We start from the raw sequence: 13188 nt of genomic DNA on the forward strand, positions 1-13188 counted from the left end.
AATCTCTCCCTGGCAAACCAGGCCCAGTATTTACTCTTGCATACACCAGCATAACTAACCTCCAACCGGCCCCAGTGCTCATGTTCTCCAGTGCTTCTGCTCATTCTGCTCCCCCTCTGGGGCACCATGTATCCCTACTCACTCACATCACTTACTCAAACACTGTCCATCCTAAAGGCCCAGATTATAGACTTAGAGCTGGACAAAGCCTCTGAAGCCATCTAGTCCAACTCCCTAGTTTACAGAGGAGGAAACTGAGGCCCAGAGAAATCACTTGACTCACCAAAGGTCACAGACTCAGAGGCAGTATTTGCCTTCTGCTACCAGGCTGCCTCTGTTTCCTCAGCAGAGCCCTTCCAATGCTGATTCTTCTTTCCTCTGGCCTCCTAGAGAACTCACTTCAGATTTCAACTACATCCAACAAGCATTGCTGCCAAGACAAGACTCAGTCTTAGGAACTGGGACCTGCCCAAAGACAAAATGAAAACCCTCCCTCCTTGCCCTAGAAGGGCTTACTCTATTGAGGGATGCACTATTTAAACAGATAAATACAAAAGAATCCCAGAAAGCAGAGAGTGCTACCAATGGGTGAATCCAAGAAAAGCTTCCTAGAAGAGACCAGGGCCTTGAGGCAGACAAGGAGTCTAAGAAGGAGAGGGGGTAGGGGTGGTAGCAGGGGGAGGAGGAGGAAGTCCTACTCAAAGTCTTTCCTTTTCCTTCTCCTTTTGGCACACTGATAATCAAACACACTCCCCCCACAAAGGCCACACTAAACACCTATTCCCTGGTCATCAAGTTCCCTATTACCTTATGACTCAAACAGAATCTCCTCAGTGTGACTCGGGAAGTCAATCCCAACCTGCCTTCATCCCTGGGAGGCAGCCCTTCCTTTCTGCCCTCTGACCTCAGCCCCACCTCAGTTCAAGGGCCTAAGTGAATGAAGCACTCACTGGGCACTGCTCTGGGGCCTCTCCTGAGCCCCTCCTCCCCCAACTGCTCCTAATTCTACTTTCTGTCTTTCATATATATTCTCCACAAGTAAAATGGAAGCTCCCTGAGGGCAGGGACTGTTCATTAGTGTCTTGTCCCCCCACCTCCATCACAGGGCCTGAGGCACACTGAGTACTCCAGCGAGTGCCATGGGATTAGGATGTTCCATGTTCAGAGAGTACCAAGGAAGAAGGAAACAGCAGAAGACTCAAAAGGTCCCACGTTTTTAATATAGTATTTATAAAATCTGCAAGTCACTTGGCACATACAACCTCATTCGATCTTCAGTGACATCACTATGCTGGGGTCAAGGTGCAGTGTGTCCAACTGTGACAGAACAGTGCTGGGAAAGGCTCTACCACAGGTCAGATACAAATAGTCTGTACGAACTTGCATTCATGTCTGTATGAATGGAAATGTCTCTAAATCTGCATCTCACACATTTCTTCTGGGCTACTGCAATTCTGCATCCCCTTTTATAGAGGAGCAAACTGAGGTTCAGAAGTTGTGAATGATCCACAGTCACGAAGCTAGCAAGGATTTGAGGCAGGATTTGACCAAATCTCTCCTCTTTCCAAATCATTCAATTCAAACTTCTGGATTGTAGTCAAGTAGATTGGATTGTAGAATCTTGACTTCATCTGATTTCTCCAGGCTTGTTTCCTGTCAAATGAAGGTCCCTTCCAGCTGGAAATCTATGCTCCCATGAGGCAAGATGAGTGTGAGAAGTTGGCAGCAAGGGCTGCTGAGTAAAGAGAATTAGATCAGAGGACTGATACCCTAATACAGAGCCTCTGATTGTAAAGAAAAGTTTCCACAAGTTAAGTGAAAAGTCATTTTACACAGATGACCAGTCACATAAGGTCTGATGTAAGATAAAACTCTTCCCAGAGGGGACAGATGCAGTGACCCATCAGGGCCAGAGGTGACCCTAAGTTCTCAAAGGCTACACTAGCAGCCAGATCAACAGCTCTAACGACAGGGCAGGCGGGCTCCGGGGAGGACCCAGATTGCCCCACTGCTTGAGCACCAGCCAGACTATGCTCAGAGGGCTGGCCACCAGGTGCTGCCCCATTGCATCCAGCCTCCTGCCACTCTCATAGGCAAGAGTGTTGGTCCTGGCAACCAAGGGGGTAGAGGAGGCTAAGAATAAGAGGTCTGAGATGGCCTACAGATAATTAGGTAAATATTGGCATTCTTTTCAAATGTTTTTCCTCTTATTTTTATTGATGCCTTGTTTAAATCTTACGTTTACGTCATTTATCTTTACAATTCCATTTCCATATCTATCCCTTCCCCATCCTAGAAGTCATCCACTATAATACAATTTTTTTTAAAAGTTTGGCAAAAGCAACCAAAACTTAATGTGCAATATTTTGTCCAACAACAGAACTGATGCTTCACCAAAAGAACTAAACTCTATTTATACTGATATTCTGGCCATAAGTGAAACGAGATGACATAAAGCTTCCATTAAATGGATGTTCATTTGGCAGATTTTTCCCAGAGACATAAATAAGGACACTGTTTTCATCCTGCACCCAGAGGCAATAAGAAATATCATTTTATGGGATCCTAGGCTTGACACACACAAGCCAGCGGACCACCACAGAGAAGATTATTCACCAAGTTGTGCTGTGAAGAATGAATAACTGAAAGAAATGAGAGGCAGGCTGATTTCAGAAAAACCAGGAAAAACTTACTTGAACTGATGCAAAGCAAAGTGAGAAGAAGGAGAACATTGTACACAGTGAGGATCAACTGGGAATGACTTTGTTACTCTCAGCAATACAATCATCCAGGAGAATTCCAAAGGACTTCTGCTGAAAAATGTTATCCACCTCCAGACAAAGACTTGATGGAGTCTGAATGCACATCTAAACTATTTTTTTCACTTATTTTGGGGTTTTTTTTGGGGGGGCATCTGTTTTTCTTTCATAACACGACTAATACAGAAATGCGTTTTGCATGACTGCGTATGCATAACCTATATCAAACTGCTTGTATTCTCAGTGAGGGAGGAGGGGAGAAAGGAAGGAAAGAAGAGAATATGGAACTCAATTTTTTATATGAATATTTAAAAACTGTTGTATGAAACTGGGGAAAAAATAAATATTATTTACGTAAATAAAAATGAATAAGTAAAGAAAAAATCTATGAAAAATGACCTCTTACAAAGTCAATGTTTACTTCAAAACTCACTTATTAAGAGTCTCAGGATTGTTCTAGAGACTGGAGATATAAATGTAAAATGAGACAAGGCTCTGCCCTCATGGAACTTACATTCCAGGGGAGAAAAGCAACATATTCAGTTATTTAAATGTAAAAGTGAGGGCAGGAGAAAATAGCAAAAAAATTATATTAGAAAACATGACTCAGGTTTAAGAAATGAAAATACCAAAGACTTATTAAAACTTTCCTAAATTCTCCTATCATGAAAATTTTCTTCAAGAAACGACTCTTTCAAAAAGGTGCCCAAAGTGATGGGTCTCAAACATCATCCCAAAGCAGCAAAATGACAACCATGAGGGGAAACAAGTACTTACAAATGAAGAAGACATTTCAGAATCAACTGTGGGTCAAACAAAGTCACAGTCTGGCTAGAATGAAGGTCAAAGTCCATACCCAATGAAAAGCAAAAAGAATATGGAAAAGGAGCTACTCTGATGCAACCTTTCTAAACTGACGTGACAACTCTGAAAAATGGGAAATGAGCAAAAGTAAAGAAGGGACCATTGTGATTTCTTAGACAAGTGTAAATGAAGCCAAAGTTACTGAAACAAGAAGGTAGAAAGAGTGCAGAAAACACCTCATCTAGTCAATCATCTGTTTCAGACTGACCACCAATGGCAAAACCAGCTCAGAGAAGCCTCACAAAACAGGGAGGTGCAGCTAAGAACAGCCCAGTAAGAGCCTGGTGGGAAATCCAGTTGGGCCAAGCTACCTCCTGAGCATTCGTAGATGGAACGAGTCTACCAATGATTCCTGGAGACATCTGCTCTCACTGGCAGAGAGAACAGAACTACTACACATGGATCCAACCACCACGGTCTCCAATGTAAAGCTACAGTGCTAGCATGAAGGAAGATGAAATCAGGGAGGAAAGACTGGACCAAAGACATGCAGAAGCAATCTATGCTGGACAGAGTTAACATAGACATAAAGGTATATACGAGGGTTGATTATTCTTATCATACTTTCATCCTATCTAAGGTATTGTATATATTGTTTTCCTGGTTCTGCTTATTTCACTTTGTCTTAGTTCACACCTAAGTCTTCCTATGTTTCTCTCAATTTCTCATCATTTCTTATGTCACAGGCATTCATATTCCAATACATTCAGACATACAATATGTTTTAACATTCCCTAATAGATGACTATCTACCTTGTTTCCAGTTCTCTGCTACCACAAAAGTGCTGCTATGACTTTTTATGTCAATGGTATTTTACTTTCTGTCTATATGATGTTATTGAGATGTCTGCCTATTTCAGTCACAAGGAATGAACAGTTTTCTCACTTTTTAAAAGCATAATACCAAATGGAAAAGGCATTTTAATGTGTATTAAGTTTCTACCAAAAAAAAACACCTCTTAGCATATCTGTCCATTTTTCTAACCTACAATGGAAAAATTTCATGTATAAACATGCTGATTTCTTCTACCACAATACACAGAAAAAAATTCTATGGAACTAATTGTATAGAATTCTATTAAACAGAAGTAATATTTCAGATGTTCACCACAGACTCATGGAATGTTAGAACTGACAGGAACGTTGAATGATCTTTTAAGCTAATCCTCTCATTTTACTGGTGAGGAAACTAAAATTTAGACAGACAACTTGCTCACGGTCACAGCTAGTCTGTGACACAGTAGGACACTAGAGACCAATTTCCTGACTCCTAGCCTAGTTCAGCTCTCTCCCTCACACAGAACCTGCAAAGTACATTAAAATATGGCCTCTATACCACAAATTGTAACCATCCAATATCAAAAGCCGCACTGTGTAGGTACAAATTTACCTGCCTAAATAAAACAAATATAAATAAAACAAATCCCTGCCCAAAGCAGCCTAAAAGTGTTCGAATCTTGACCCATCCAGCCGTGTTTTCAACACAAAGTCTAAGCCAAAGTTACCGTATTTAACAATCAACCTTATAAAACAACAAAAAACTCATTCTATCCCATTCTAAAGTTTATATGCAATAGTTGTTTAGCATTTCAGTCACATCTGACTCTGCACGATCCCATGAACTTGGCCACGGGGCTTTCTTGGCAAAGACACTGAAATGGCTTACGTCGTCTTTCGCAGGTGCATCCCCATTTGACAAATGAGGAACTGGGGCAAACACAGAGGTGAAGTGACTTCTCCAGGGTGAGACAAGGTCTGAAATGAGATGTTCCAGACTTCAGGCCTAGTGTTCTAGCCACTGTGCCACCCCCCTGCTTAAACTAAGGCCTTTAAAAAAAGTTTTTGCTTTAAAGATAAAAATGCCAATGTCAGACAAATGGACGCGCCCCTCAACCTAGGTCGCTGCTGAGATGCATGCCAAAGAAGAAGAGAAGCCTCCAGCTACCTCTAGGAGGGGCAAGAGCATTGGCCAAAAGATGTAAGCTGACCCAGAAATAATTAACTGAGTCTTTGCAATTCTGTCATATGACATTTTGGTTGTGTCCACAAAGCCACAGTTTAGATTACAACACAACACAGTAGATGTCACTAGAAGAGCTGGAAATTCGAACTCCAAAAACATGTCTTTTTTAAAGCAATTATTTCAGTGAAAACTCCAAGATACTTTACCAAAAAGTTATAAAATGCGTCAGCAATAAAATCTCTAAGAAGAAAGTCAGGTGGACACCTTGAAGGCCTTCAGAAGACCTAGATCTCAGTCTGATTCTGCCAGTAATTGTGAACAAGTCACTTGTACTTTCAAAAGTACTTTTTCCCTTAGTGTAAAATGGAACTATCCTGCCCTCCTCACAAGTCTGGTGTGGAAAATGCCCACAGGTGAAAGAAGACTTTGAAAATGACACAGGTTTGAATAATTCTAATGACTAATTGGGGCCCTGGAAAACAGATGCAACAAAAACCTAACCTTTTCAGTAGAGGTGAGAGGCAGCAGGAGCAGAAAGCGGTATACACTTTTGACCAGTCACCATGACAGCTGTTCTTGTCTATCTTCCCATGTTACAGGGAGGGCTAATGAAGGAGGAGGCCTCAGGTGGAGGACTACCATTCAGAGGGATTGGCACAGAAAATGAAAGCCATCAGTAACATGTATCTGGATAAAACTTAACATTAGAAAACATACCCAGAGCTCTATGAGGTTACTGTAAGAACCTGGCTGTTTTAAGTCATTGGAAGGGAGAATCCTAAGCTTCTCTAGGCATTGACACTAGTAGAAGCTAAATGCTGTCGTCCCCTTTGTCCTCCTCTGAAATGAACGGCAAGGAATTCACATCAAGAACATCATCACCTTTTCCACCATCATTTTCACTTAAAGGAGAGGAAAAGCAGCAGGAGCTAGAGATGAAAATGTCCTTGTCTTCACTCATGTGCCACCTCTGGCACTTCCACCCCAGCTGAGTGGCCCTCTCACTGCACTAGGCCAATGGGGTCAACCTCCAATAAGAACAGGAGCCGCTAATCCATATGTGAGGGTCCCTGCAGGCTGCATGTTGACTTGGAAAACCATGTATTATTAGTAGTATCTGTGTTTTATTTATTGTGTTAAACATTCCACAATTACCTCTCAATCTGGCTCAGGCCACACTCAGAAGGTTTGGGGCTGCAGGCAGCCGGTGTTGGATGCCTCTGCTCTAGGCAGCTAAGGTTACTGACTAAGTGCTGACAAGGTGCCAACCTGCATTGGTAAAGGGAGTTTCCTCATTTGGGTGTTCCCTCTATCAATAAAAACAGAACCAATCCCTAGCCTTATCCCTTTAGAGAGGCAACTGGGGCGGGGGGGGGGGGGGGGGGGGGTACTCTTATCAAGACAAAGAATCCAAAAGATGATAGAAAAAAAGTTTAATCCTATTTTCATGCTTGTACATGATTCTTCCTCTAAACAGACTGAAAGAATTTATCCTTTTAACATTTTCTTTTTTGTTGTCCTGAGACATAATTAAAAATTAAATGAAAAAGGAGCCCAGGCCTTCAAAACTGTTCTTCATTTACTAGTGCCTGATAAACATTCTCAATTTCCTCAAACTCATATCTAATGCAAACAAATGCCCATCCATCCACATCGTGCCATGAAGTTTGCAACACTTGCTGAAATGGTTGCTTCTCTAACTCCCACAACCAACAGCCGCTCAGCTGCCCTGTCGATCACGGATCACACTGACTCCGTCTCATCTTCCTCACACCATGGCTGGGTTGTCACTCACCTCTCACCCACATTCTTTAAAGGCTCCCCAATTCCTCATCCTTCTCGAACCCTGGTGGCCTCTGACACCACTGACCCACCCATCTTCTGGCCTGATGCTCAACCTCCCTAACTGTCCCATCATAGTCTCCTTCCTGAACCCACCCTTAACCCTGGGTCTTTTCCCAAGGCTCTATCCTAGGCCCTCCTTTTTTCTCTACATCACCCCTCACTGAGTCAACCGTGTCTCTGTGGATGACTCTCAACTTTATGCATCGGGCTACCGTCTTGCTCCCAAGCTCCATTTCACCAAACACCTACTAAATAAATCTGTCCACCTCCCACTGTCCACAATGGCTTCCCTTCCTTTTCATCACCCAGGTTCACAAGCCTGGAGTCATTCACAACTCCTGACTCTTCCTCACCCTCTCTGCCATTCAGTCTTCATGTCTATGTATAGTTATCACTATAGTGTCTCTGAGCGCTGGCCCCTTCTCTCCATTCACAGGCTCACTCCCTTAGCTCATCTCTCTACTGGACCCTTCCTTGGTCTGTTTTCAGTATCTCCTTGGTCTCATCCATACTCCAAAAATAACCAAAATAATCTTCCTAAAGCAGTCAGTCAGTCAATCAACAAGCACATATTAAGCACTCACTAAGGACATTCTAGCAGCAAACAGTTCCTGTCCTCAAGGAGCTTACATGGGATATCACAGGCAGTCATATCTAAGTATAGAATACTACAAAATGAGCAGAGGCTAGGTTTGGGAGGAAGGACAAGGGCAGAACCTGGGCTATGTCTTAAAGGAAGGGTGGCTTCTCCCAGGAGGAGAAGTCTGGACACTTTCACTGCCTTGGTCCACAAGCTTCCATGGTTTCCTGCTGCCCATTCCGGGCTGGCTCCTGCCAAATCTTTCCAAATGCTTTGCCACCAACGCTCTTCAGAGCGTACTGCAGGACAAACAGCTCCATCACCACTCCTCCAGGGGATGCCCCAAAGCTCCCATCACTTTATCCCCTTGCTTCCTTCCCAGCTCGGTTCAGGGACCTCTTTCTCCAGGAAGCCTCTCCTGATTCCTTCTCTCTTCTTTCTCCAATCACTGTGTATACATGTAACAGAACAAGGGAATTGTGGCAAGCACCTTCAGCACAGGAGCTGGTTTGTAATAAATGCGTTGACTCCCAAGGACTTTTATACACTTCTGGAGACCTTGTCACTAGTGGGCACTAAAGTGATAGAAGAGAGGGCCTGGATCCTCCCTGTCTGCTGGCTCCTCCCCACAGAGGGTCCCCACATCACCCAAGTCATCAGAGGCAGGCTGATCCTAATGACTGGACCCCAGGGCCAGCTTTCCATAGCCCCTTGGCCTCAGTCTGACACATCGAGTAGACAGAGAACACTGGGCCTGGAGAGACAAGCTTAGAAAGTGCCAGGGTTATCAGTTCTCTTAGCATATCCTTCATCTCATCTTTACTTTCTGTTCTATCAGGGCACAAAGAATCACAGCACATTGTGTGTAAATCTGACCTTAAAGGGATCACTTGGAGTCCACCAGAAGCTTGGAATTTAAAAGTGAGTCTCTACCAGTTGACAAATCAGTTAACACATTAATAGTAAAGCAGGAAATAACAGACAGTTGGATGTGGAGTCAAGACCTGAATTCAAATTCCACCTTAAACAGTAACCTACTGGGGGACTACCGGCAAAACACTTAACGCTCTAGGCTTCTGTTCCCTCATCTGATAAAGGAACTACACGGAAAGTCCTCAGATTTCCAGCCCTGGCCTCTCTCCTCACCTCCAAACTCAAATCTTACCAACTGGCTGTCTCCAAAAGTATGATTCACAGACAGCTTAAGCCAACAGGCCCCAGACTGACCTGGTGACCTTTCCACCAAAGCTCTCCTCTCTTCCTCACTTCCCTGTCACTGCTGAGGCTCCCATGGCATAGGCTCCACAAGCTCTCACTCTCTGGCCCCCCATATCCAGGGGTCAAGTCCTATTGCCTTTACCTTCCTAACATCCCTTGAACATGCCCGCTTCTCTCCTCTGACACTGCTCCATCCTGGCTCAGGCCCTCACTGTCTCACTCTTGGACAACTGGCCTCCCACACTCATCTGTCCCCACTCTAGTTCATCCTTCACTCAGGCTGTTAAAGTAGCCTTCTTGAAGTACAGGCCTGACCATGCCACCCCTCTCTATCCAGTCAATTCCAGGGGCTCTTCTCAGCTGAAGGATCAAATACAAAATGCTCCATTTGTTTGGCATTTAGAGCCCCCTCCTCCCTTGCCAGCTTTCCTACACCTCACTCCCCAACAGGTAGTCTGGGATCCAGTAACCATAAAAGCCTCCTGGCTGCTCCTCAAACAAGACCCTCCTTCCCTTGGCTCCAGGCATTCTCTCCAGCTGCTCCCCAGGCCTGGAAGGCTCTCCCTCCTCATCACCGCCTCCTTCATCCCTTCAAGTCCCTGCTAAATCCACCTTCTCCAAGAAGCCTCTGCGGGTCTCCGTTAATGCTAGGGATTTCCCACCAGTCACTGCTAATTATCTCCAATTTATCCTGTCTAGATCTTATCCATACCAAGTTGTCTCCAGCTTGTTTTTGCCATTAGACTGGGAGCTCCCTGAGAGCAGACACTGTCTTTGGCCTCTCTCTGAGTCATCAATGCTCAGCAAATCACAGGTGCATAGCAAATTCTTTCTGACTGCCCGACTGCTAAAACAAAACTCTGCAAAGCTTAAAAGCCTAATAAACGTGAACTAGAGACCATGGAAACTATGAAGTACAACTGTCTCATTTCATAAATGACCAAACTGAGGTCCAGGTTAGGTAAGTTGAGGGCCTGTCACAAGATCACACAGGTAAAGTAAAAGTAGAAGTTGAATGGTACAGTGCATAGAGAACTAGATCCAGAGTCAGAAAGCCCTGAGTTCAAATACAGTCTCACACCTTCTAGCCGTGTCAACCTGGGTAAGAAATTGCCTCAGTTTCCTCACCTGTAAAATGGAGGTAACAATAGGGCCTACCTCCATGGTTGTGAAAATAACATGACAGAACTATGTATTTATTATTTAAAAGTTTATGGAGCTGGAAGGGACCTTGGAGGCCAGCTAGTCCAATGTCTTAATTTACAGAGCAGGAAAGATGGGCCCAGTGTGTCAGGAGGCAGACTATCAAGTCAGGTCCCTCTGTTCTATTTCATTTGGAACAAAAATCTCCTCTAACAGAAGATGTTCTAGGTCCCAGAGATTTCCTTCCAACTCTTTCTCTCTGCAAAGTCCAGTATTAACCAAAGAAGCTGGACAGTTCCTTAGAGTTTGTTTCAATGAGATGACGCAAAGTCCTCTGAACTTTAGGAACAAGTACCTAATTAAATTTGCTATTTCCCCTTTAAGGGGTTCAGTGTAAAGTAAATGAAATTTAGAACCTGTCCTAAACTGGTGGCTGCTGGAGGGAGGGGGGTAAGGAGTCAGGGAAAAGGGAGAAATAGAGTAACATAAGATTTCTCACAATGGACATTTCTCCCAAGAACATCAGCACTAACTAACATGGTCATTTAGCTGGTCTCTCTATCCGAGGTAACTCACAATTCCAAAGGACTACTAGCTAAAATAGCCTGTACTGCAATGTGGTTCAATCTGATTGGTCATGGATTGATTAATTCAGTCAGTGACTACGCTATTAACAAACCATCTTCTTTTAGGTAGTGAGGAAAGAGAAGATGTTAGGAATGATCCAGTCGTTTCATTTAAAAAGGTAACTGTGGTTGCAGAGCTTTCAAGAACACGCTTTGTACAAATTTTTAACATGTCATCTCAATTCCCCTGCCAAAAACCGCCCACTTCTGTTAAGACTCTTAGTCATATCCAACTAAGCCACTGGGATATTATCTCTGCACAGTCCTAGAAAGGATTCCTTCATGTTACCAATCACTATTTTTCCCCCAAAATTTAAAGTGGTGTTTAAAATGTCTACCCGAGGTGTCTCAGAGTGTAGGAAGTCCATCCACTCATCTGTACGAGGGCAAATCAAACACCTAATGAGAAGTGAAGGGGAAAGAGCTGACTGGCGATGGGAGGTTCTCTACCTGTCCTACCACTGGGTTCCGGGAAGCCTGGTTGGCACACAAGCTGAACACTTGCAGAGAGGACATAAGAGAAGTATCTTCCACAGGTAAGGAAGGCAGTGTACTGGCACCGGACAAGAACATTAAAACGTCTTTCTCTGCTCTCACCCAAGTCCCGGGCACAGATGTCATTTGCTTTGAAAAGCCCACTGCCTCTGCATCACCATAATTTCAGAATCAAGGAATTCCAGAGAATTCCAAAGAACTTTCTTCCAAGTGACTGCAAAGCGTCCTAATGGCTGGTCCTAGATTCTTACATCCTCTTTGGAAAGCTTGAACCCTCTACAGTCAAGTCGGGGAGACTCGGGGTCAACTTTAAGAACCAGGCGGGACGCAGCCAGGAGGCAATCTCGGCCTCGGGTGACCTGTCATTCCTGGGCAGGCTGTGCCCGGGCCAGGGGGCCAGCCTGGGTCAGGAGAAGGTGGGGCCCTGCCCGAGGGCTGTCCAGCCACTCTGCCCCTGCCCAAAGGCTCTCCAGCCCGGCTGCCCCTGCCCGTGCCCCTGCCCAAAGGCTCTCCAGCCCCGCTGCCCCTGCCCGTGCCCCTGCCCAAAGGCTCTCCAGCCCGGCTGCCCCTGCCCGTGCCCCTGCCCAAAGGCTCTCCAGCCCCGCTGCCCCTGCCCGTGCCCCTGCCCAAAGGCTCTCCAGCCCCGCTGCCCCTGCCCGTGCCCCTGCCCAAGGGCTGTCCAGCCCCGCTGCCCAAGGCTGCCCCTGCCCAAGGGCTGTCCAGCCCCGCTGCCCCCTGCCCGCTGACCACTTCCCGCTGCCCACGCCCACGGCCGCCAGCACCCCGCGGCACGGCGCGGCCCCTCACCTTGCCCGTCTTGTGGTCGAACCAGACCAGTGCGTGGTTCCGGGACAGCACCTTGCAGTCGAAGGTGGCGTTGTTCTGGGCCGGCCGGCACCGGGCCACCGAGCGCCCGATCTTGATGGGCTCGTCCAGGTAGACATGGCGCTCCTGGAACGGGTGCGAGTTGGGGCGGCAAGTGAAGATGGCCAGGGCCGAAGGCATTGAGGACAGCTCGGGGAGCCCGCTCCAGCCAGGCCCGGGTCCGAAGAGGAGCTCGTCCTGAGCCACGCTGCCGAGCAGGCCGCGCCACGTGTGTCCTCCCACCCCAGCAGGCGGATCAGAGCGCAGACAGCATCGGCCCCGCACGCGCGTGGGGGTCGCCGCGGGTCACCACCGTGGGAGCGGTCCGGGCATGGCCGGGGGGCGCGTGGGGGGCGCCCCTCACTCCATCCCCCTGGGGCTCAGCACCCAGGGGCTCCAACCACATTGGAGGGGGCTTCCTGCATCCACCCGCGGCCGCTCCGGGAGTCACTCGGGGGGCGCCCGAGGGCACGCGAGCGGGGACCCGGTCTCGCGTGGGCACTGACGGCCCTGCCGCGCGGAGCGGGGTCCCCCCTTCCCGTGGGCCGGCCGAATCGTCCGTGGGCCGCCTCGGTTCCTCGCCCCAGCAGGGATCGCGCTAGCGGGGGCCGCGCATCGCGCGCCGGGGGCGGCCCCGGGCTGGGCTCCCGCGTGTCCGCGGCGGCGCGTGGGGGGTCGGTCGCCGCTCCTCTGGGCTCTCTCGCCGCCTCGAGCGCTGGCCTGCGGGGCCCTCTCCGGCCGCCCGCCCCGGCTCACGCGGCGCCGCCGCCAAACTTTCCGACCTGCGGGCGACAAGAACCGTGACCGGCCGCCGTCAGGCGCCGCCCGCCC

At 47.1% G+C, this 13188-nt stretch overlaps 1 protein-coding gene across 6 annotated transcripts in view; it reads right to left on the minus strand.

Moving 5' to 3' along the window:
- The window catches only part of SLMAP (sarcolemma associated protein), a 160493-nt gene extending 147601 nt beyond the window's left edge, over positions 1 to 12892 (minus strand). For all 6 annotated transcript variants that reach the window (XM_072598844.1, XM_072598841.1, XM_072598845.1 and 3 more), the window contains exon 1: positions 12301 to 12892. In XM_072598844.1, the coding sequence (XP_072454945.1) occupies positions 12301 to 12498 (198 nt within the window). In that variant the 5' untranslated portion in view covers positions 12499 to 12892. The remainder of the gene's footprint in view (positions 1 to 12300) is intronic.
- Between the last annotated feature and the right edge of the window lie 296 nt (positions 12893 to 13188).

The sequence above is a fragment of the Notamacropus eugenii genome, chromosome 3, assembly GCF_028372415.1.
Source record: "Notamacropus eugenii isolate mMacEug1 chromosome 3, mMacEug1.pri_v2, whole genome shotgun sequence".
Classification (NCBI taxonomy): Eukaryota; Metazoa; Chordata; class Mammalia; order Diprotodontia; family Macropodidae; genus Notamacropus; species Notamacropus eugenii.